Raw genomic sequence first — 26262 nt, 5'->3', positions numbered from 1 at the left:
TGTTCGAACTCGTTCATCTAAATTAACACTTTTTTTCGAGTCATGACTCGAAGGGTACTAGATAAGCCCCTTATTCATCGTCTGGTGTCATTTAAAGCCCTTTGAAGCTGCACTGAAACTCTCATTTGGACCTTGAACCGTTTGGTTCCCATTGAAGTGCATTATATAGAGAAAAATCCTGGAATGTTTTAATCAAAAACCTTAATTTCTTTTCGACTGAAGAAAGAAAGACGTGGACATCTTGGATGATGGGGGTGATTAAATTATAAGCAAAAGTTTTTTTAAAAAGTGAACTACTCCTTTAACATACATGATTATAATGTTAAATATAATGTCAAATAACACACAGGTAACATTATAATCAATTATGTTCAACAGATACAAATAAGTGCACTTCCTTGCAAGAAACAGATTCCTTTTATACTTAAAGGACAACTCCGGCGCAAAATGAACCTTTGGTCTAATTACACATTGTTACCTAGTCAACCGTTACCTGAGATTTGTTTTCATGATTGCCGAATGTAAATAGTTTTATCTCTAAAAACAGTTTAGCCTATAACGCTAGTATAACGCTAGGCATAGAGTAATGACACATAAAAATCGCTTGTTATTACCACTAACAAGGCTCAAAATAGCCCCACAGTAACACAACAGCATAATAAGGGTCCCTGCATTGAAACCGAAGCATTGAGAACTTTGTCAGTGTCCAAACAGTTTAATAAAAATATATTTTATACACACAAGCCGTTTCTCAATACCAAGTACGCAGACTTCGGACTTGCGTCCTTGGTAGTTCAGACTTGCCAAGTTCGACTCAGGAGAACGAACTCCCGAGGACGAGAGGACGCAAATGGAACAGAGCGTCTTCTGCAAATGGAACAGAGCGTATTGATCGCGTCACTCAGCAGCACGCTCTGATCCGGTTATCTCTTTATTTAGCCTATATTTTAGGCAACAATAAAAAAAATTTGCTACAACTCTGCATCTTTTCGTCAACAATAAAACGAAATATGTTATAAAACACCACTCTGCCTCTTTTCATTAACAAAAAAACTAAATATTAGCCTAATGGCCATGTGGTTCAGGCAACGCGATTCTCTTCACTGCATATATTTAAAACAAAATGAACATGATCTTTTTGTTTTCATTTTAAAAATATGAAACATTGATTTTTATTGACATTTATCAAACAGAGACAGGTTTATGTCATTTTATTTTATTGCTCATATAGTGAAGATAATATAAAAAAAAATGTTGTTAAAGTTAAATAGACCAAGTTATGAAACCTCAAAAACTATATATATATATATATTTTTTTGCCATGGAAAAAACTAGTTCAATGAGACCAAAGATAGAATACACAAGACGAATTATTATACGTCAAGGTTTATCCACTAGACTAGAGAGATCAGAGCCGGCGGCAAATGTCAGAAGCACTAGCCGAGGATAAGCTGTTCCAGTCGGGGTTGATCTCGCTGAGTGTCCGCTGAAGGCTTGAATGTCAGAACTCCGAAAACGTCAGATGTATTTTTCAGATATAGGCGCTATCTTTATAAATAAACTAGAGATTTGAGATTTAAACAACCACATTCTCGCCAGAAACACTCTTAAAATTACATTTCATGACTCAATAACAGTTTTGATATTTCGCGGATTTTAACAAAACAAAACTTTTGTTAAAAACTATTTAACAAAACTACACTGGTGTTCAGGGACAGGCATTAAGCTGGTTTAGATCGTACTTATCGGACCGTTATCATTTTGTCTGTTTAAATGGGAAAAAATCCAAGATAATGTCAGACTATGGAGTACATACCGCAAGGATCGGTTTTAGGCCCTCTGCTATTCTCAATATATATGCTGCCATTTGGTAATATTAATATGACTGTGTGTATAAAATATCTTCTTATTAAACTGTATGGACACTGACAAAGTTCTCAATGCTTCTATTTGAATGTAGGGACCCATATTAAGCTGTCGTGTTTACTGTGGGGCTATTTTGAGCCTTTTTAGTGGTAATAACCAGCGATTTTTATTTGTCATTACTCTATGCCCAATATACTAGCGTTATACTAGCTTTATAGGCTAAACTGTTTTAAGAGATAACACTATTTACATTCGGCAATCATGAAAACAAATCTCAGATAACGGATGACTATAACAATGTGTAATTAGACTTAAGGTTCATTTTGCGCCGGAGTTGTGTTGTGCTTTAAGGGGCTTTTTTATCTCATTAATATTATATGTAATTACAGTTTTTTAGAATGTGCTTTTAAGAATGAATGCATGAATTGCACATATACAATTATACAAGTTTCAAGCAGTGCATGATAAGATATCCTCTAATAAAAACTATAACTCACTTTTATTAGAGGCTTGTTCTGTATGGGTATAGTCTCAGATAACACGAGGAATGCTGATAGCAATGTTACATCACTTCGCTTAACATACTTCCTAATTAACTATATCACAACTGGTTCTATACATTATGGTTTGATGTCCTTGAACAAAAGTTATTTGTCTATATATACCCAGTGCTTGAGTCCATTCAGTATATGCCTGGTATGTGGGAACGTGTGTGTTTGCATTCATATATTTTCCTTCCAATGGATCTTCTGTCTTTTCCAGTGCCCAGGGCAACAGTAGTGTCACAATGGTGCAAATGACGTGTCATGGCAGCTGCGTTCCTCTCCCTTCATGGTCCGCAAACACCTGAGGCCGGCTCTTTGTTTGATGTGGAGACATCTGCCGTTTAGTCTGTCAGTTTGGGGAAATATTTCAAGGAGTTCAGCCAGTTTTCATACTTTAGAGGTATAGTGCTACTGAGAAGAATTTTTGATACAAAGCCAAAATTGTGCCACAGAGATCCACCTGAAAGAGAAGGAGCTATGATGGATTAGGCACAGATCCTCGTGGACGAGGAACTGTTTTCACAGCTGCTGTTGCAATCTGAAAAGCAGTTTATTAGTTGAATTCTATAATTATAATTTAGCTTCTTAAAAAAATGTATGACACACAAAAACTCTAGAATCTTTTTCCGAGTCATTTGGTTCATTTAACGAACAAAATGACACAAAAAACAGATTTGTTCATTTTGATGAACGAGTTTGAACAGGAGAGTCACGAACGCGCATCACAGAACAGAGCAAGGCGAGCATTTGAGCTTATAAACTTAAACTTTGTTTTTGTTTTTTTTGTAAATGAGCGATCGTTTCGCTTGATAAGACTCATCGTCTGGAATCATTTAAAGCCCTTTAAACAGTTTGCAGTTTGCACTGAAACTGTCTTTTGGGCCTTTAACCGTTTGGTTCCCACTAAAGTCCATTATATGGAGAAAAATGCTGGAATGTTTTCATCAAAAACCTTAATTTCTTTTCGACTGAAGAAAGAATGACATGGACATCTTGGATGACATGGGGGTGAGTGAATTATCAGCAAAAGTGAACTACTCCTTTAAGAAAGACTGACATGAGTGATGGGAGAGTACAGTCTCATCTGTTTCCGTGCAATATTTAACTGACAAAATCTGACCTTTTTTACAATTGGCCAAGAATAAATCACATAAAGTAGGCTATTTACATGTTTTAAAAGCATTCAGAGAAGTAAAAAGCATGTCAAGAGCTCACTAATTTAGCATTACAGGAGTTAGGGCAAAGTGGAAGCATGAAAACGCAATAACCCAAATGCGGCTCTGATCCTTTGTCAATCCTTTGTGAGTGTGTTTGTTGTACAAATACACTGCCTCAGGGCTGGCTGCTAAGCGTCGTGGCCACGCCCGCTCTCGAGACTCCGCCCCCTCCGCTCGAGCCTCGACTGTTAACGGAACTGTGGTGTTGTTTAATGTTTACCATCGTTCAGCTTGACTGAACTATCTGATCCGGAGGAGGCTTTATCTGATCGCCACATAACATTTAACAGTTACAGCGAAAGGACTGGACGCGCTGTGTGAAATAACCTAAGGTAATGTACTGAAACGTAAGGCTTGTCGTTGTCCTTCTCGAAAGCGTATTAATCGATGTTCTTTCTATTAGGCTTCGACCACAGCGATGACGTGTATACTGTAGGCTACAAGAAAACTGAACCCGGCATCCCGTTTCTTATCCTGATATTCCACCCTGTTATAAACTTGTAATTGCAACTGCGTACGACAATGAGACATTAAGCGCATATAGACATGTAATGTATTATTCAGAAAGGAGTTATGCTTGATAAATGCTTGATTTCATTGTGTTTTTGCATGCACACACACATTAGCATGTCAGTCTCATATCCCGCTATGTGTGTATTGCATAACTTCTTCGGCGCTTTCCTGTCAGACTAAACTCAAGCCTGTCACCTACAAAACGTTACAGTTATTATTTTCTATTAACTACTGTCCATTTTTATGACAGTATTGGTTATTTTGTTATTCGATTACTTAATTCGTTACCTCAGGTATTTACAATTACATATAGGCTGGTAATAATAAAAATCATTATTGTTATTATCTTAGAAGTAAAGTGTAGTAGTACATTTTATTCTTATTATTTATTATATATGTAATTTAGATAATTAAATGATCAAAATAACTAATAATAGTTATTATTTAATCAAAGTGGTGTCAAAGTTATAAACTGCAGTGATATGCTCATTGCACTTTTTCAGCCACTTTGAATTAAACTGCTCATCAAACTCTGAAAACTAAGTAGAAATGACAGAAGTTAAATCATTAAAATAGAATCGATGTTATAGGATGATTTTGAAAACATTTTAAAGAGACCACTGTGTCGTAGGAAGAAGAGTCATCTGATTGATTTATGATATTATGCAACAGTTTTGGAAAGATTTGTTTGTTCCATCATTCACTTTTCAAGGGCTAAGATGTCAAACCATTATAGATATTATACTTGGCCCTTACTTATAATATATGATCAATCAAAACTAACTTTAGCCGCACAATAACTTTATTCAGGAGCTGCTGTAAAGCCCAAACAATCTCTGTTTCTTTAATTAGCAATGTAAAGCTGCTTTGAAACAATCTATATTGTTTTAAGCGCTATATAAATGAAGATGACTTGACATGAAATCATTGTGTGAAGTTTACCTAAATGTGACAGAATTGTAACCCGAGTGAAATGAATGACTTCCCCTTTCACAGTATGTCTCGAGAGCAGAAAGCAGTGGAGCGTGCCAGGAAGGCCTTCCTCACCGGCCGGAGCAAATCACTGGAGTACCGCATTATACAGCTGAAAAACCTGCTGCGTTTTGTCAGAGAACGACAGAGTGAAATCGCAGAGGGCCTCAAAAAGGATCTCGGAAGGGTTGGTGACCCATCCACTTGTCCTTGTGTATTGTGTCCTCTTCTAAACTCTGTTTGCTTATGTGATATGTGCTTTATATATTTGACGACAGAGTGAGTTTGGAACTCCTTTGTATGAGACTCTGATCCTGGAGAGTGAGATTAACCTGGTTGTGACAAAGCTGAAAGATTGGGCAGCTCCTCGACCCGTGAGCAAGAGCATGATGACCATCTCAGACCAGGTCTACATCCAGCCTGAGCCCCTGGGAGTTGTGCTGGTCATTGGGGCCTGGAACTACCCCTGGGCTGTCACCATCGGGCCCCTCATAGGAGCTATAGCAGCAGGTAAACGAGGTCTATCGAAGGACCATCAGAATGTCCGTTAAAGGGATACTCCCCCGTTTTTTTCATATTAAACTATGTTATTCCTTTAACTAAGACGAGTTGATGCATACCTGGTGCGCGAGACACTTAGCTTAGCCCAGTTCATTTAATATGGGCCAAGCAGAGAAGCGACCAAACACCTCCACGTTTTCACTATTTAAATACAGTTACACGAGTAGTGTCGTGTAACACTGTTTGAAAGTTGGCCAGACAGACATAACAATAAACTTGTAGCCAGAGAACAAGCAAGATGGAGATTTGAAGAAAGACTGTAGAAAGGGGGATGGCTGAGAGACATTACAAAAGATAAAAGCTCATAAGAATATCACTGGAAAATGAAGGGTTATGATTAGGAAAGAGCTTTAGTCTTCAAGGGTTGGTTCAGGATTTTGGACATCGGACCTCATTTCCAAGTTAGCCTGGGTGTTATCTATCAGTGGAAGGAGTTATCAAAACGTTTCATCCAGTCCTTCCAGTTGCATAGTTCACCGGTGCTAGGCTAGCGCGAGTCAACGGTACCTGCTAGCCTGCCATTAAAAATGGATTTTACCCACTCCACAGTACACCAAAAGCAGATAAATTATAACGCCAGGCCAGACTATCGATGTAAATGTCAGTTGTGAGAATAATGTTAGAAATCAAACTGCCCAGTGTTGGTGATCCGCGTTTTCAGTTGTTTTAATGTGGACGGAGATACTCAGATAAAACGGTGTGGACGGTATTCGTTTTAATTCTCCGTTTTTAAACGAAAACGCAGTAGTGTGGACGGGGCCTGAGAAGTAACACACTGCGCCTTTAAAGGGATACTCCACTTTTTTTTGGAAATAGGCTCATTTTATAACTCGCCCAGAGTTAAACTGTCGAGTTTTACCGTTTTTGAATCCATTCAGCCAATTTTTTGATATTTAGAAGAATGTCAGTAACCCAACAGTTTCTGGTCTCTTTGACTTCCATAGTAGGAAAAAAAATATACTATGGAAGTCAATGGGACCAGAAACTGTCTGGTTACTGATATTCTTCTAAATATCAGAAAATCAGCTGAATGGATTCGAAAACGGTAAAACTCGACAGTTTAACTCTGGGTGAGTTATAAAATGAGCCTATTTCCAAAAAAAAGTGGAGTATCCCTTTAAGAACAGCAGAACTAGAGCTGCATGAACCACAAAAATGTGCAAATCCTGATAATTGTGTTATTCATCAGCAGCACTCATTAAATTTGCTTATTTAATTAGTGATCTAAAAATAATCAAGCGTTTTAAATATTTCTTAATTATTTACAATATCAAATTTATTTAATTTAGAATACCTAATGTGACCATCTGACCATTGTGGTCTGAGACTTTTGAACCTCAGTGTATGTGACTGTACGTTCTCCACCCACTTTAAAGCATGAGGCATTTGTCTGAACAATGGGTTTGACATCTCCTCCTCAGTTTCTGTTGTGTGATGGAAAAAAAGAAAACATTATAGTAACATGAATGAAGAGCACATTTAAGGATAACTTTGTTACACTGCACTTTGTCCTACTTATGTGAAACTGCCCTCTGTTAACAGACCAAAGTACATTACTGTCCCTTTCCCTTAGTCACTATCAACAATGCCGGCACATGCAAAAAATAACCTCTAGAAATACCTTAGATTTGAAAACTGCTTATTTATTTATTGTCCCATTTTAGGAATAATGCATGAATTAACTTATGCACATTATTTGCAAGTTTAAAAAATGCTGTAACTCGTTTGAACTCACTATTTCTATCTACAGAGATAGCTTCAGCGTTTATCCTTCTCTCTGTCTTGAAGAATGTTGTCACGTTTACTTAGTAAAAAGGTTGCAAAACAGATCAATTTGAAGTGTTTAATGTTGTTAATCATATTTTTTATGATATATATAGTCTATACTTTATATAGATCAGTGGGTGTTACTAAGTTAACATGTGGAGATACAAAATGCCTGTCAATATTTAAAAAAATTGATAATAATTTTGTCATATTATAATTAATACTATGTTATTTGACAGGTAATGCAGCTGTGATCAAGCCATCTGAAGTCAGTTCTCACACTTCCAAAGTAATGGAGGATCTCTTACCACTGTACCTGGACAAAGTAAGATTTCTTTCATACATTTCTAAAACAAACTGGTTTGTAATTTAAATGAACCAAATAAAAAGGATAGTAACCCTAACTATGCATTTGAATTAGTATACAGTGTAATGTATTCATACTGATGGTGCTGATCTCAGGAGTTGTACCCTGTCATCGCCGGTGGGGTGTCAGAGACCCAAGAGCTGCTCAAGCAGCGGTTCGATCACATCTTCTACACCGGGAACGGGACCGTGGGTAAAATCATCATGGAGGCTGCTGCGAAACACCTAACCCCGTCCACTCTGGAGCTGGGCGGAAAGAGCCCGTGCTACATCGACAACAACTGTGACCTTGCCGTCGCATGCCGGTCAGTCCATTCACAACAGTCGAAAAATTCATAGGAACAACTAAAAAACCTTTAAAGACAGTTTAATCGACAGTATTTGCTCATGTTGAAGCCGTTAGCCCACATTATAAAAATAATCATCTATAAAGGAATAGTTTACTTAAAAATGAAAATTCTGTCATCATTTACTGATTAAATATCATTCATTCTTCAAAATATCTTCAGCAGAAGCAAGATATTCATACAGGCTTGAAAAAACTTGAGGGTGAGTAAATGATGACAGAATTTAAATTGTGAACTTTTCAAGAAGTGAACTATTCCTTTAACAGCAAAATTCGTGGTGAAGAACTACATTACCCATGATGCTGTACAGAAAATTCCACCAATCAGAGTCGTAAGAAGTAAAACAAACCAATAGATCTCGTTAGCTCCGTCCAATCCCAGGATGCTCCGCAAATGACGTAAAATATAGTATGCATATTTTGCATTAAACTTGCAATAAACGTAAAATATATTGTTGTATATACATTGTCAATTAGTATATTTTTATTTCTTAATTGTTTTTAATTTGTTCACTGTTCTTTCTTTCACTAAAGTTGTGACGTACCCAGTCTTTTACCTTTGAATTTTTGTCTGATTTTCAAATACTTTTGCTTCAAATCAAAAAGTTTGAAATGTTATGATTCACCTCGTAGCTGATTGGCTTGGTTCATGGCTTATAACAGTTTAACCAAGATTTATGGGAGAAATGAATGGAAAAAATACTTCCGGAACCAACGCCACTGATTGTTTGTATGCAATGACTTTGAATACATGTTCTCTGTGACATTACAGGCGTATTGCATGGGGGAAGTATTCAAACTGTGGTCAGACCTGCATCGCTCCGGACTACATACTGTGTGACCCCAGTATACAAGACAGAGTGATCGAAGAGATCAAGAAGAATATTAAAGTATGTATCTAGGAGGTTATTTGTGAATGACAGTTCATTTATATTAATACATTTCAGCATTTCAATGTGCAAATGTTAAGAGTAAATGCATTTCACACTAACATGAACTAACAATAGCATATTTCTAAATTAACATTAAATTTGATAACAAATGTTTAATTGAGATCAATTATTTCTCATAGTTAGTTGATGAAATATTATGCATTAACTATCATTACAATATTGAATATTATTGTAAAGTGTTACCAAAAATTATATTGATTTAGAAGGCTAATAATGAAAAGTTTCAGTTATGGATTACTAGTATATGTTAGGAAAAAATGTAAAGATTCTGAAACTGATTCATTTGATTTATTTTTGCTATCAATTTTTATATTTGGAGTGGGCCATACTTTCTTAAGTTCCACTCTGTTCATATATATATATATATATATAAAGACTGTATATATATATATATATATATATACATACATTCATATGAACGTATTGGCAATTTGTAGCAATTTGTGAAGTCTAAATAAAAATTGCAAATAAGCCAATAAAAAGATTTTATTTGGATGAAAACGATTAAATTTCACATATATATATGTATATATATATATGAAATCTATCACTATTTAACATTCTATAAAATATAAAATGTCAAATGAGTTAATACATGCTTTCATTTGTGATGATCAGGATTTCTATACCGAAGACCCCAAAAAATGTCAGGATTATGGACGCATCATCAATGAGCGCCACTTCAAGAGACTGATGGCGTTGCTTGAGGGCAGCAGCGTCGCTGTGGGGGGTGAAAACGACGAGTCAGAGTGCTACATTGGTAAACTTTAGCTGCATTGCTAAAGCTAAGTCGCTAGAATCCTTTTCAGAAGAAAATGAAACACTTTTTATAACTTTTCAACGTGCATCTCTTCACAGCTCCTACAGTTTTAAGGGACGTGAAGCCGGATGCCAAGGTGATGCGGGATGAGATCTTCGGGCCACTGTTACCCGTCCTGACAGTGAGCGGTGTAGATGAAGCCATCAAATTCATCAACCAGAGAGAGAAGCCCCTTGTCTTGTACATCTTCTCTTCAGACAACAAGGTTTGAACTGATCATTCATTCATGATATAGAGAAAAATCACGTTCTGCTTAAGACAATTGTACTGATCTGTTCTTTCATCACAGCTGATCAAGCGTATGATAGCGGAGACCTCTAGTGGTGGAGTGTTGGCCAATGACTGTTTGATGCACTTCTCAGTAAGCTCTTTGCCGTTTGGTGGAGTTGGTGAGTTCCTTCTTTTGTTTTTCGGAGAGTCTCTGAAGTATGGAAAGCCAAAGACTTAATTAAAAATAAATAAATACATAAATAAATATACGAAGAAAGGTAAAAAAAAAAAATACATAAATAAATATATCAGCCCTATCCATCACTGTGGCCTCATAAATATATTCATAAATAAATGAATATATGTATAAATAAAAAAATGAATAAATGTGTGAAAAAATACAACAATATACAATAAGGGTATGAAAGTATAAATACTAATTTCTTTGTATATTTTTTTTATGTATTTATTTATGTATTTTTGCTTTTTTACATTTCTTAGTGTATTTATTCATGTATTTATTTATTTATTTTGAATTATTCATTCCATACTGAAGAAGGTGCAGAAGCATGCATGTGATGTTTGGATGGATGTGTGGACTGTACTGTAGCTCAGCTCTTGGACTCCCCCTGCAGGTAACAGTGGGATGGGCTGCTATCATGGGAAGTACGGGTTTGATCACTTGAGCCACTTGCGGGGCTGTCTGATCAAACAGCTGAAGATGGAGGGGGTGAATAAGATGCGTTATCCACCACATACAGCAGACAAGCTGGGCTGGGCACGCTTTTTCATCCTCAAACACGTCGACTTTGGCAGTCTGGGCCGCATGGCGCTGCTGGCTCTGCTGGCCGTCTTTGTTGCAGTGATTTTACAGGTAACAGACCATCATGTGAACTATCACCATAGATTTTTTATGTAAGTCATTTGATATCATTTAGTATTTTATGGATTTGTTTTTGTATATATAAATAAGTATACACCTTTTTTTTTTACACTTTTTTACAGTATAATTTTTAGTTATTCAGTATACACACACACACACACAATGTTTTGTAATATTTAATATACTGTATTATATTTTATATAGATATTATTATACATATAAAATATATTGATACTATACTAACAATACTACTATAATTGAATACACCAATGATCAATAGAATTGATTACTAATAATAATAATCAAAATAATAAATTCTTCCACCAACTGATTTTTATCAACACCATATACAGTGTATATATATGTATAATTATAATTAAAAGACACCAGAGTTCAATGTATACAATGTATTTATACAATTCCTTAACATCCTACTATATATATATATATATATATATATATATATATAGGTGATTTAAGATGATTTTTTAAACATTTTTATATTACATTATAGTATTTTATTACACTGTACATGTACTTTTTTTTATAATATTAACCTTTTTTTATATATAAATATAGAAGTATACACTTTTTTACACTTTTTTTACAGTATCATTTTTATTTATACAATATACACACACAAACACAATGTTTTGTAATATTTAATATACTGTATTATATTTTATATAGATATTATTATTATTATACTACATATAAAATATATTGATACTATACTAACAATACTACTATAATTGAATACACCAATGATCAATAGAATTGATTACTAATAATAATAATCAAAATAATAAATTCTTCCACCAACTGATTATAAATATATATATATATATATATATATATATAATTAAAAGGCAGCAGAGTTCAATGAATATTTCCTCAACATCCTACTATATATATATATATATATAGTAATAGGTCATGTTAAATCACCTATATATATATATATATATATATATATATATATATAGGTGATTTAACGTGATTTTTTAAATATTTGTATATTATTTTATAGTATTTTATTACACTGTACATGTAAAAATGCTTATAATATTAACCTTTTTTTTTTATAAAACCAAATCACATGTCTCATCCAATCACATTTCAGAGCTGTCAGTTTTTGGTTGAAGTCCCTCATGAACATTTTCTGACAGTCTCTTCTTGTTGTTTTTACAGATAAACTATACTGATTAAGAATGTGAATGATTATGAAGAAATCGAATGTGCACTCAGAAGAGCTGGGTCAGATGGTGGGAAAACTCCCGCTGAAATGCTGCTTCTCTCCTTTGCCTTCGTTTTATTATGGCCATGATTTATTTCATCATTTTATGACAATTCTGCATTTTTGGTCATTTAAACTAACATGCAGTTTTAATACTAATTATAATATATGAAGCACTTTAATCAGTGTTTATTTTAGAATACACTTTTTTAAGCTGAGATATTTTAAATGAAGGAAATTAAGGTCACTCAGAGTAGATTTCATTTTTTTTCTTAAGCAATATATAAACACACTAATTATGCGTTTACATGTATTTTCAATAAGATGTCCAGCATTTTAAACAAATGCACATTTCAAGTCTAAATGAAGATTTATTTATGAAGAATTGTTTCATATGACGAAAATATTATAATAATGATAATAATATTTTGTATTATTGTTTTAATATAATACAGAATACATCGTTATGTTTCATCATTCGTTTCATTCTATCATCATTTACTCACTCACATGATGCCCCAAACCAATTTGTCTTTCCTTTTTCTCTAAAACACAAATGAAGGAATGTTGAATAATAGTTACGCTGCTCTTTTTTCACACAATTCAAGTGAATGGAGACTGCAATAGGGGTTTGCACCCGCTGATTTTGGTGAACTAATATCTTTAAGAAAGCAGACCTACTGCACCGTTGCTAATAATATTTCTACAATATCTGACAACCGTTTCACTCTAATAATTATGCTGAAGTTTGTATGTTCTGTATCTGAAGGATCAAAGCATTTTTAGTTATAGTAATCAATGCCTTAGATTTTGAGAGACTTTTATGACAGAAATAATTTTTAATGCAACAATAAACTTGTTTTTACACAGCTGCATGTGTGTTTTCTGGTTTAATTGTGTAGCTTCTGGCATCTCACTGGCTGCGAGCAAGTGGAAGAATGTCTGTCATGTTTGTCATGGCTTCTGTGTGCGTTTTATTCTTCTATCCATCCGGCTCTTTGTTGCCCTCCTACACAAGTACACAAATGCTCACTTGTCCTCCTTCTGGATGACTCCAATTAAACCGACACACTGACACATTAACTAAAATGAATCATTTTTAAATGTAAACAAAAGCACTTTTCAGTCACTCGTCAGTTTTCTGTGAAGGGTTGTACAAGAGTCACAATAGCATTTAATGACGAGGCTTTAACATGGAGTTTAACGCAGATCGACTGAACACGCTCTGTGCTTTTTACTACTGATACGGCCTATTCAAGGAGTCTAAGGTCAACCAATATGGCTTTGTGGAACGAGGAAGTAAAACTGGTTCTGCAGCATGTGACCTGTTTCGATGAAACTGTCGAAAAGTGTCTACATTTACACACTCTAGTAAGACAAGATTCAGTACTGAAGAAACACTTTAAGTAAACACTGTAAGGGTGTATTCATATATAGTAAATAAAAAGCCCACGTGATTCTTCTCACTGTTGAGATATGTTTTTCTACCATTTGACTATGTAGGTTTTGAGGTATCAAATATCAACATCAACACTGAGGCTGTTTTGCTAATACTGTAGAACAGGTGAACGGGGGAGGAGGAAAGATCTTTTGTTCATCGGTGTCTTGGTCTCGTGATTTTGTTAAGCATGACGCACTGTTTCAATCTTAAATTGGGGTTATTATGTTCAGGGTTATTTTAGGAAATTGAAACTATCTATATATATATATCTATATATATGTGTGTGTGTGTGTGTGTGCATTTTATATATATATATATATATATATATACCTATAAACAACGTATACACAAATATATTTACAGACTTTTATGTTTACGTGATTTGTGTGTGTACGTATATATATATATATATATATATATATATATATATATATATATAGACCGTTTTGCAAGATGTAAACAAAACTGGTCCAGAAGCACTTCCTGTTTCAGTTTTTTAACACTACATAAAAGCTGGGATAAAATACAACCAACAGAACATAAAAAACTGAATCAAAAAGTTAAACAAATATCTTTAAGATTTTTTTCTTTACATGGAAAATAAAGAAAACAGTTACAAACTGAAACAGGAAGTGTTTCTGGACCAGTGTTGTTTACATCTTGCAAAATGGTCTATATATATATATACTTTTATGTTAGATGCGATTAATCTTGATTAATCGATTTGACAGCACTAATATATATAATATAGCTTTAATTAACTTTAAAAACATTATTAAAAAAACAGAACTTATAAAAAACACAACAAAATGACTAAACATTAAAATTAATACGGAAAAGTTAAAATTAAAACTACATCAAAATATTAATAAAAACAACATTTCTCATTTTCTTTGATGTACTAGAATAAGAAATATAATAATATAAATGACTAAAACTTTAACATAAAAACAAAAACATGAAAAATTTACGAATTATTTTTAGAGCAACTGCTCGTGGCTCCTCCCCCCCTGGCGCCGGTGGGCGGGGCAGAAGAGCAGACTGACAGTTGGAGAGAGTGAACGTTCCCCTGTGCTTGCTTTACTGGCTGTGCTGAAGAAGACGGAAATGTCATGATAGACCGATACTTTTTTACTGTGGGATTTGAACCTACCAAAAGGATTCTTCATCTCTGCACTAAGATTATTTGTAAAGTTTTTCGCGCAGTTTATCAGTTTACAGTCTGATATCGTAAACAAAGGTAGGCTATTATGCCCGGTTTAGATTTGAAGTTTCTGGAGAGACCGAGGAGGAGGTTGTATTGTCCTCTGTGTGATAAGCCGATGAGGGACCCGGTGCAGGTGTCCACCTGCGGACACAGATTCTGTGACACCTGTCTGCAGGAGTATCTCAGGTAACTGCTTCTCAACCTAAAGATAACGCCACACCTGTCCGACGAAAGAAAGCTCAAACTGTGGCCGCTTGCGTTTTAGTATGCCAACGTTATTTCTTAACATTCGCACTGTAATCATGTGAACTGAAGCTTGATGAGATCTCTGTAAAACACTAAATGGACATATAATGGGCTATAATCTGGGTCATTGATGAATAACTAAAAAAACAACAACACCAACAAGATAAATATTGGCTAATAGTAGTAGTAGTAGTAGTAGTAAAAGTAGGCTAATTCATAACAATTAGGCTAAATAAGAATCATTTTAATCATTTTTAAAGGTATATACTACTGTCAAAACATTTGTGTCAGTCAGAGTTTTATTCAAGGTTGCATTACGTTAAAGTAACGTACGTTACAGTAAAGACCTTTTTAATGTTATGAAATATTTCAATTTCAAATAGATGCTGTTCTTTTGAGTCCTGAAAATTTTCTAGCATGGTTTCCACAAAAATATTAAGCAGGTTCAGAAATGCAGGCATATTATTAGTCACCATCTGCATTTTTAATGTATATTTTAAATAATTTAATAGATCTGGCCTTGTTCTCTGTACATTTCTCTTTGACTTTATGAAGTATCATCACTTAAAAATAATTACTCCAATGACAGTGTAGTAATAAACAAACATCAAACTGGCCAAGCAAGATGACAGTGACACAAAATCCCTCAGTCTACAGACGCTCAGTCTTTCTGTCAATATAAGTAACGTTTACATAAAATGACGTTTTTTTTTTAAATGTAAGAGATTATAGCATAATCAAAATACTGCAGAATGCTTCTGATATTTTTTTGAGAAGTTTTGTGATCCCCATTTGAAAAACCAAAAGTATTGAATGTGAAAGGAAAGTTTATTTGGTAGTATTACTCAACTGTAAGCTAGCGCAGTTTTGGGTTATGACCCATTCTTTGCATTCCATGCCTTGTCTTCTCATTCACATAGTCAAAATACAGAGTTGTGTTGCTCACATGTAATGACTGGAACAATCACATTCATTGTCCTGTGTGTTATCTGTTATCAGTGATCATGGCCAGTCTCGTCCATTCACATTCTATCGGACTAACACATGCTTTTCAATTAGACTATTCTTTTTAAACGAATTACTTATTCAAATGTAAATCCGTGGATTAAATTGCATGCAGTCAGTGGTTTAAAGTTTGACCAAGAAAGAGTCTTGGATCTGCTCTCTTACCTATAATAGCAGTACTGTTAGGAACAGTATGTTTCATACATGTCATCAACATTTTTTAACATGATATAGCATGCATCTGCCTGAAGGGTATGATGCACTACTTTTATAGGGGCTCAATTTGCAGTTTTGACTCATTCAGTGCCCTTGTCAAGATAACACTAATGAAAAATACATTTTGTATACATTTATTTTATGCTAAGTATACTACACTATAACTATATAATTATACTAAACTGGTATAAAGTCTGCTAAATTGGAACAAGTAATTTTGTACTTCATGTACTTTAGTTTAGTCCATCCATGATAAAAGTTCTCCACAGGGCTCTGGGGATAAATGCCGTCTGAAGCGAAAAATATCCATATTTAAAACTTTATCAACTAAAATAATTAGCTTCCATACTTAAGTACTTTAGTGTATTCCTACAATACTCTAATGCACCTGCTGTAATACACTTTACTGCTACTTTAAAGGAGTACTTCACTTTAAAAAAAAACTTTTGCTGATAATTTATTCACCCCCATGTCATCCAGCCACAAATGATTAAAATGATCCTGACCAGTCCTCAAAAATTACACAAAAAGTGAAAATGTCAAATAAATTCAGAAACATTAACTAATTAAAATAATTTATGATATGGGACCGAGACTGTCAAGCCGACATATCATTTCATTGCGTTTTACATCAGGAGCACTTGTGTTGTGTACATTGAGAGTTGAAGCACGGAGAGACAGTCGGCAGAGAAATGTTATGTGTGTTTATTTTTCCATCCGCACGCGCTGAAACACAAGCAGTTCTGCACGTTCGTTCACATTCTTCCACCAACGAACTTAATATATTAGCTTGCTTGATAAAAATTAGCATTCTAGAAGAAAATTTCAGATGGCACTTTGCATGTGAACTCTTTACACTAAAATAGAAAACTGTTTTTTAAAATATGCTTTCAATCAAAATAAGGGTTATTTAATAGAAGTTGCATCTATTTGATTAAAAAATCTGAGCATGACACCTCAAAAATGCAGCTATCACATTTTCCACCTTCTTATGAAGCCCCATGGGACTTTTGGGGAAAATTCCCCATAGGATTTTGAAATGATGATGTGCTTCTGTGTCACACGTAATGGAAAGATCACAGCTCTATTAATATTGGATGTGTTGATTGTACTGCTTCCTCATATTATGTATGCTGGGGGGCGTCACCATCCCAGATGGATGATTCACTCACATTCTCCTGAAGGCTCTCCATCAGTTTGTGGTGTGGGAGGTGATTCTGAAGTTCCTGTCAAATCGGTTTGGCCGTGATTCATTCAGGCTTTGTAACATGGAGGCATCAGTCAGAGAGGCAGTTGTGAACTGCTTTTCAACCCACAACATATAATGTGGAAATAAATCGAAAGCAAATGAAATTCGAACACATTCATGTGTCGCTTTCCGTTATGTGAACAAGACAAAGTCATCATGGTTTATTTTTTATTGATAACATGCTAACATGCAATATAACTTTTCTTTTAATAGTGAAGGTGTGTTCAAGTGCCCAGAGGACCATCTGCCACTGGATTATGCCAAAGTGAGTGTATCATAACTACAGTTTCAAATCCCTCCTGATTTTATCCATGTATGATCATTCCTCTGGTGTTTCAACAGAAATGAATCAATAGACTATACAGACCATATTTTAACATGAAAACGTACAGGCTTTACCTTATATTAAATATAGAAATGCTACTTATGTTTTTATTCTTACATAAGCCAGTCCTGAATATATTACATTTGCATACAACAGTTTTGTCCTCAAATTTGAGCGCTGATTCACTGTCCAACCGGGATGCACACTTTTAAAGGGGTGATTAACTGAGAAATCAAATTTTCCTTGAACTTTTGACATCTAAGAGGTCATCATAATATAAGAATATCCAGTAAGTTTCAGAACTGAAAACGTCCTTGTTAGTCCAATGAAAGCTTTTATTGACACCAGCCTCAGCAAAGGACTCGATTTTCAAAGTGGGGAACTATGACGTCAAAGAGGATAAAACACCACCCCCGCAGAAGATCAACGCGGCCGGTTTAGCCCCGCCCACCGATTCGCGCATTACACGCATAGATAAATAACATAGATGCCTACCTCGTGATGACAAACCGGATCGAGCGACCGAGCAATACAGAATATTGTGCAGCGCCTGGTTGTGGAAGAAGACGCTGCCTCTGGATTCTAATAGGACTGCATGGATCAACTTTATTTTTAATGACGTTCCAGCTGATGAGGGTAAAACATTGTCCGTCTGTTCGCTTCATTTCAGTGAGGATTGTTTTGTAAACAAGACTGGATTTGCAGACCGATTAAGTTTAAACCGATTGTAGACCGATTAAGTCTTGCTCTTGTTTTATTTCTTAATAAGCTTTGCTTATCAAATGGTCTTGCATGTTCAACTCCAGGACACTGATATCAATGTGTAATTCTCACTGCAGATTTTTCCAGATGTGGAACTGGAACAGCAGATCCTGTCCCTGCCCATCCGCTGCATCCACAGTGAGGAGGGCTGCCGCTGGACCGCGCAGAACAAGCTTCTCCAGGTCAACGAGCAGAAACAATGCCCACACTAACTCAAATCTCAGTCGTGTTTGGAGATATTTGTATAAACATCTCTGTAGGATTGAATATATTTCTTTATGGTTTTTGAATTGCATTTTAGATGCTGCAGTGCTAATCTTGGCACCCAGTTTTGATAATTACGTTTTAGGCTCAATCCCAATTCACCCCTTGGCCCTACCCCTCCATTTTGCGTGTTCACGTCTAGGAGTAGGGTGTGTCCTGATTCTTGTTGAGATACATAGCCCTGGAAACTCCAAACGGAGGGCTACAAGAAAGTGCGCAGAATAACCGGCGAGATGGCTTCGCAAACGGTTAAACTTTTAAATTTAGCGCCTGGTGACACCACCATGCACTTTATTTACCCTTATAATAATACTATAGTCATTTAAATTAAGAAATTGTTTAATAAATTACCTTTCTGAATCAGAAAAGACATATATTTGGCGGAAGGAATTTTATAATCATCATGTTTCCTCAAAGTTAAGAGCAGATTGTCAGTTGCTGTCATGGAGAAATCCTGTAAAAACTCAGACGGCGACGACTGATGACGGATCGGGTTTTCCATTTCATGGGGGAATGTTTCAATCCCTCGGCCCTTGTAACTCTATTTTAACAAGGGGTAGGGCCAAGGGCTGAATTGAGATTGAGCCTTTGTCTTCATCTTCATCTTCAGATGAAAATGCTTATCGGTCTTGTTTACATTTCAGTCACTGTGTTTCTCACGTCCCCTCCAGGCCCATTTGTCCATTTGCGAGTTTAACGTGGTGTCTTGTCCAAACCGTTGCTCTGTGAAGTTTCTGCGACGTGAACTGGCTGAGCACCTGCAGCATGACTGCGCTAAGAGAAAACTACACTGCGATCACTGTGGCGACCAGTTCACCGGGGAGGCATATGAGGTCAGACACAGTTCTTACACTTTAACGTACTAATACAACCAATTTAAGTTTATTAATATTTGCAATGATTTAGAAATGGTTATGTATTAATATTAAAGGGACATTCCACCGTTTTCATATTAAACTATGTTATTCCCTTAACTAAGACTAGTTGATACATACCTCGCGCGCGAGACACTTTGATCGCACTTAACCTTCAAATGGTCTTCGTTTCCTGTTTACACTTCTGGGTTTCGGGGTCTTTATGACCCCAACAATTGATTGAGTCATTGTACAAAAAATATAAATTTTTAATCATACATATAATATATCCTTTTTTTTGTTTACATCTCATCTATTCATTAATGCTGTGTTTTTGGAGGTATAAAGTACTTTTGTATCCATATACCACACAATTCCTCAACTACACCATTAGCTTGCATATGAAATATTATTTTTTTATGATATATTGCATTTATGCTCTAGTACTAGGCCTTCATTTCTGTGTTAAAAATTTCAGATTTATGCCGGATTTTTTTTTTTTTTTGTCATGAAGAAAATTTATTTAGTTTTTTTCACATTTACCATTCATTTCAATCTGGGGTCATATTGAGCCCGAAGACCAGAAGTGTTAATTTTTTTTTTTTACATACCTTCAGAACAACCGAATCAAGCCCAGTTTTTGTGTGTGTGTGTGTATAGATAGATATTGTATGAAAAGTCACAAAATCTTATTCAACTGAGATGAAGGGAACCTTTTTTTAATAAGTAAAAGTCGAATGGGGTCGTATAGACCCCTTAGCCAAGTTCATTCAATATTGGCCAAGCAGAGAAGCGACCAAACACCTCCACGTGTTCCCTATTTAAATACAGTTACATGAGTAGAGTAACTCGAGCAAGAATGGTTCATCTACTCTTTTCTAAGCGTGTAAAATGGATAACTATAATGTATGGTGGTATACCACAACAAGTGCTTGGGAGCACTTCGACTCGGCGTAGTAATATCATCACTCGTGAAAAGTCCTCTCCCTCTCCGGAGTGATGATATTTCTCCCAATCACTTGCTGTGGTATTCCGCCATACAATATAATAAGTTATACTTTACATGCTTAGAAAAGTGCAACGTTTTATTTTGTCACCATTCTTGCTCGTCTTAGTTAAAGGGTAACTAACCCCCTGGTCAGAGCCTGACTCCACCCACTGGCAATATTTGAGATAGAGGGGACGAAATAGATGCTAAAACACTCTATCCTGGTCGTTTTCAATACTCACAATTCCAATTCCTGACTCCCTACAGTGGTTTTGACGACACAAGATGGTTTTAATACTGGGCGTAGCTCGCGTGGTGAACTGAAACCTGCGTACGTCACAAAGTGCGGAACATCCAATAGTTCAATTCAACTGCAGTAGCCACCGTTCAACCTGAAGAGGGCAGCACTAAGACGTTTTTACACCATATATTGTAGAAATAAAACACTTTATAAACAAATGTCAAAAAAGTTACTCGAATCAATGACTGGTATTAATAAAGATCTAAAAAAAACTAAAAAAAAAGTTGGTTTAGTGTTTAATTACTCTTTAAGGGAATAACATAGTTTAATCTGAAAAAACGGTGGAGTATCCTTTTTTAACATTAACTTAATTAGCCATTTGATTTATTATTTAAATTTCTCTTGCATTTTGATGAATTCGGTTGCTAGTTAATTCAACACACAAAAGATGAGGTTTGCAAAATCCATCTGGTTTCAACACCACACAACAACTCTTACACATCCCTCCCTGTCCTCATTCAGAGTCACCAGGGTGAATGTCCTGAGGAGAGTGTGTACTGTGAGAATAAATGTGGTGCTCGTATGGTGCGGAGACTGTTGGCCCAGCACTCTGTGTCAGCGTGTCCCAAACGCAAACTGCCCTGCAGATACTGCAGAAAGGAGTTCCTCTATGACACTATTCAAGTCTGTGGACTTTATGCTACAATCACACTTTTCAGTTATTTTTATTACATTTCCAAATGTATTATTATTTTGTGCTAAATGGAGTGGATTCATAGGTGTGTTTTGTATTCACAGCCTCATCAGCAGCAGTGCCCACGCTTCCCTGTGCAGTGCCCTAACAGGTGCGGCACACTGGGAATCACGAGAGAGTCTTTAATGGCACATGTAAAGGAAGGATGCAACACTGCTATGGTGCTTTGCCCATTTAAGGAGGCTGGCTGCAAACATAGGGTATGACCTACAGTTATGCACGTATAATAACTCTGTGATGAATACTACACATATCTTGTATTTGAGAAGTACAGGTGGCCCAAAAGGTATTTGCCACCACAATGTTTGCTTGTCATTGTATTATAAAACAAAATAACACTGGAGGTATTCCTAGGTATTGACACATATTATGCCCCTTTTCACAAGATGTAATATAAATCTGAAATTTCAGCTGAAAAATATAAAATATAGCTTCTCAAATTTCCCTCCTTTTGTGTATGATCAAAAACGCATTCAGAAGAGAGCCAGTCCTTTACACGAGCTTCCGATACTCCAGCAATAACAAAGCGAGCGAATCTCACTCATCCAAAATCTTTAAAATAACCAGTGGAGTGCTGCCTTACAGAGTAACTCAGGAAGACTTTGCAACTTTTAGTCTGAACCTGGACGTTTCTGAATGGTTAGTGGATACATTTATTTAGTTACATTGATTCATGTCATCGACTTGCTTGTACCGTCATGTTTAACTTTTACACAAGTTGACACAGTTCCCTGAGGTCTGTATAGTGCCGCCTTGTGGCTGAGTTTGGTGCCACCTGCTAATACAGTAGTTAATTATGTTCTTTTTTGTGCACAAACAAAATTGTTTATAAGAAACACTGAAATATTCAATTAAATAAAGAAATAGGAAATATACATTTTAATTTCATGGTGACTTTGAAATCATTTAGTTTTTTGTAAGTAACTAGCAAGATTTTAAAATGTATAATGTTTAAAGGGATAGTTCACTTTGAAATTAATTTTTGGTATGTTTTATCTTACCTCAAGGGCATCCAAGATGTACTGTCTTTGTTTCCGCAGTATTTTCAATTTTGATATTTTTAGGTCAAACCGTTAAGAGTCTATCAGTCATATAATGGAGGTCTATGGTCACCACCTCACAGAGCATGCACAGAGAAGTCCAAATTAAACATGATTTAATGACTCGTAAATATAAGTACACATTGATGGCCCAAGACACGAAACGAGTGGTTTGTGTGAGAAAACGAACAGTATTTATATCGTTTTTACCTCTTGAACCACAGCCACGTCTACGTGATCTGAGGGCACGGACGCTTTGGTCCGCTTCATTACATGCTTTGGAGGGCAGGGGCATCTGCAGGGCAGGTCATTACATGCTTTGGACTATGTACTCCATTTATTTTGTGAATTGGACTTGGTATGTTTCATCAGGGTCTGAACACCATGCTTCCTAATGATATCTCCCATGGGTAGCATGTACAGGGTGAAAAGCAACAGTCCTAGGACTGAGCCTTGTGGTACTCCATACTTAACTTGTGATCGATATGATAACTCCTCGTTTACTGCTACAAATTGATACCGATTAGATAATTATTATCTGAAGCAATCTGCCAATGCAACGACAACTAGGGTTGGGTATCGTTTGAATTTGAACGATTCTGATTCCGATTCCTTGTTTCGATTCCGGTTCCTAACGATTCTCGATTCCGATTTTTTTAAGAGACAGGGTCAAAAAAGTTTAGCTAACCTTGCTAACCAACGTCCTTTCTGAAGGAAATACTCCTGTCACAAATACTCCTTCTGTCACAAATTTTGCATTATGCCGAGATTTCGTTATTTTTAGAAAAGTGAAGCCACACTTTGGACCGCCGACGTAAGGTACTCATGTTCGACTCACGCGGTTATGCCAACACTTCCGGTAGACGCTTCTTCGTTGGTGTTGTTCAGCGGTTTCTTCTTCCGCTCGGCGGACTGTGAATATCGAAACTGGGAATCGAAATTTTAACTTTTGAACGATTCCGGGAAAAACGAAAAGTTAGTCCCGGTTCCAATCGATACTCGATTCTCGATACCCAACCCTAACAACAACGTAATGTTTAAGTCTTCGATAGTATCAAATGCAGCACTAAGATCCAGTAACACTAATAGAGAGATACAACCACGATCCAACGATAAGAGCAAATCATTTGTAATTCGGTACTAAGATGCGGTCTAAACCCTGACTGGAAATCCTTTGTCTGATGCGATACTGTAGTAGATGGTTGAATGGTTACAATTTTCTCTCTAATCGTATCAGTCTCGCTAGTGAAGAAATTCATAATGTCATTACTGCTGTGCTGTTTGGAAACCTCTGAAGTTGAAGTTTTATTTCTCATTAATTTAGCCACTGTTTCAAATAAAGGGTTTTTGTTCTCTTCTAAGAGAGTTGAAACGTAATCAAATCTAGACGTTTTTAAGGCCTTTCTGTCCTTCCATAAAATGCGAAATACCTATAGTTTTGTTTTCTTTCACCAGTGCTTCATTATTGGGCTCTAAAAAAAAGTATGCTCATTATTCCATGGCGTCAGACTATTTTCCTTAATCCATGTCTAAATTTCTGAAAAAGAGTTGCTACATCGAGTTCTTCAAAGCTGTATAGTGTGCTGAGATGAAATTGATCAGGAAGTTTATTTACGAAGCAAACTTTAGTGGGAATTGCTGCACTTTATAAAGAAATATTTGAAGCAAAACAGTTTTTACAAAAAATAAAGGTTGAATTGTCAGGGAGGGCACTTATTTATTTTTGTGAAAGTGAATATGAATTGGGGTTGCTCCAAAATGCCATGAAATAAGTTTTTGGGACCACAATATCCCTCATTTGTTTAGCCATATTTACTAAGAATATTTTTCTCTCCGTTTTACTCGTAGTGCCCTAAGACTGGAGTGGCACAACACCTTGAGGAGGGCACCCACACCCACCTCTCTCTTCTGTGTGGTCTGGTGAATCGTCAGAGGCTGGAGCTCAGGGAACTGCGGCGTGGGGTGGAGGAACTCTCTGGAAGTCGAGATGGCACACTGCTCTGGAAGCTCACAGACTACAGCCAGCGACTACAAGAAGCTAAGATCAAGACTTCCGGGAGTTTGGAGTTGTTTAGTCCTGCCTTCTACTCCCATACCTATGGTTACCGTCTGCAAGTGTCTGCCTTTCCCAATGGGAACGGCAGTGGTGAGGGCTCTCACTTATCGGTCTACATTCGAGTCCTACCAGGAGAGTACGATGGGCTGCTGGAGTGGCCTTTCCCTTACCGTGTCTCCTTCTCACTGTTGGATCAGAGTGACCCGGCGCTCACCAAACCCCAGCACATCACAGAGACCTTCAACCCGGATCCCACCTGGAAGAACTTCCAGAGGCCGCGGCCTGGAGCTCTGGGAAGTGTTCGTGGTGGATGTCTGGATGAGAGCATGCTGGGATTCGGCTACCCAAAGTTCGTCACGCATGAGGAGATGAAGAAAAGAAACTATATCAGAGACAACGCTATTTTCATTCAAGCCACCATAGACGCTGTCCAGAAGAAATTGAACTCTTGAGTTCAGGAATAAATGTTAAATAATCGGAAAATGTATCTCTTTTTGCTCATATTAAAAATGAAGATGCATATTTTTTGTTAAATCGGGGTTTTACCACAAATGAAGGATATTTAGATGCCAACGAGGTTCATAAATGTTTTGTCTTTTGCATGTATATTATCTGTAATATGTTAGTTTTCAAATAAATACAAAAATTGACATTTAAAATGGCTTATGACTCTTTTTTAATGAATGGTGAATTTTCACGTTCTGTGTGTGTAGCACTTTATTCCTGCACTGCTGGCCGGTTGAGCTGAGAACTCAGGTGCGTGCCACTCTGCGTTTGGGTTAGCCTACTATGTGAGTAGGTAGGCTCCTATATTTAAATAAGCACGTAGCCTACTTCACGACCGTTAAAAAAGTAGGCTACGTAGTATGAATTCGGGTAGTATGAGTCCGGACGTATACTACATGCGCCATGTTGTTGTCGCGTGACATACGCTGTCACAACAGTGCGAAAATTTAAACTAACTCGTTAGTTTAGATCGTATGTAGATAAAAAATGTATGACAAATAAGGCCGGCTAACTTTGATTGACAGCTGATAACGGGCTGCGCCGAGAGGAATTTGACTACTTGGCCATGATCTGACACGACACATCATACCACTCTGTATCCTTTCTGAACATTTGTATTTCCCAAGATTTTCCAGAATGGCTCCCCATAAACAGCCTCAAAACTGTTGTTCAGAAAGTCCATGGGTGACGTCACAGCCGCTTTGTCCATATTTTTTTACAGTCTATGGTTCGAAGGCTATATTCAAGAGGTGCAACGCAAGAAACAACAAGGCTTCCAAATAGAGGCAAAAGCATAACGTTACCGGTCACAGCCAAAAAAATGAACCACCGCATAATCGAGACGGAGGCTG

General features: G+C 36.3%; 2 protein-coding genes across 2 annotated transcripts; both read left to right on the top strand.

The window, feature by feature from the left end:
• Nucleotides 1-3799: 3799 nt before the first annotated feature.
• aldh3a2b (aldehyde dehydrogenase 3 family, member A2b) lies at nucleotides 3800-13125 on the top strand. Its single transcript, XM_039676769.2, has 11 exons — nucleotides 3800-3960; nucleotides 5138-5300; nucleotides 5392-5623; nucleotides 7681-7766; nucleotides 7904-8112; nucleotides 8926-9043; nucleotides 9725-9866; nucleotides 9965-10131; nucleotides 10216-10315; nucleotides 10772-11010; nucleotides 12211-13125. The coding sequence occupies exons 2-11, from the start codon at nucleotides 5139-5141 to the stop codon at nucleotides 12226-12228; spliced, it is 1473 nt and encodes a 490-aa protein (XP_039532703.2). The 5' UTR covers nucleotides 3800-3960; nucleotide 5138; the 3' UTR covers nucleotides 12229-13125.
• A 1676-nt stretch (nucleotides 13126-14801) lies between these two features.
• traf4b (tnf receptor-associated factor 4b) lies at nucleotides 14802-25563 on the top strand. The gene is made up of 7 exons (XM_039677841.2): nucleotides 14802-15090; nucleotides 17834-17885; nucleotides 18785-18889; nucleotides 19643-19804; nucleotides 21577-21738; nucleotides 21853-22008; nucleotides 24697-25563. Exons 1-7 carry the CDS (start codon nucleotides 14948-14950, stop codon nucleotides 25354-25356), a joined length of 1440 nt encoding a protein of 479 aa, XP_039533775.1. The 5' UTR covers nucleotides 14802-14947; the 3' UTR covers nucleotides 25357-25563.
• Nucleotides 25564-26262: the final 699 nt, after the last annotated feature.

Source organism: Pimephales promelas, chromosome 19, assembly GCF_988280905.1.
Source record: "Pimephales promelas chromosome 19, fPimPro1.hap1.1, whole genome shotgun sequence".
Lineage (NCBI taxonomy): Eukaryota > Metazoa > Chordata > Actinopteri > Cypriniformes > Leuciscidae > Pimephales > Pimephales promelas.
The sequence above is the reverse complement of the archived record's forward strand: the minus strand, read 5'-3'. Positions and strand labels throughout refer to the sequence as shown.

Excerpts from the sequence above, each read along its gene's own strand:
- traf4b (XM_039677841.2), top strand. The coding sequence starts at position 14,948 with ATGCCCGGTTTAGATTTGAAGTTTCTGGAGAGACCGAGGAGGAGGTTG. Across the intron at positions 18,890-19,642 it reads CGCAGAACAAGCTTCTCCAG|GCCCATTTGTCCATTTGCGA; the intron begins GTCAACGAGCAG and ends CGTCCCCTCCAG. Across the intron at positions 19,805-21,576 it reads TCACCGGGGAGGCATATGAG|AGTCACCAGGGTGAATGTCC; the intron begins GTCAGACACAGT and ends GTCCTCATTCAG.
- aldh3a2b (XM_039676769.2), top strand. The coding sequence starts at position 5,139 with ATGTCTCGAGAGCAGAAAGCAGTGGAGCGTGCCAGGAAGGCCTTCCTC. Across the intron at positions 9,044-9,724 it reads AGATCAAGAAGAATATTAAA|GATTTCTATACCGAAGACCC; the intron begins GTATGTATCTAG and ends TGTGATGATCAG. Across the intron at positions 10,132-10,215 it reads TCTTCTCTTCAGACAACAAG|CTGATCAAGCGTATGATAGC; the intron begins GTTTGAACTGAT and ends CTTTCATCACAG.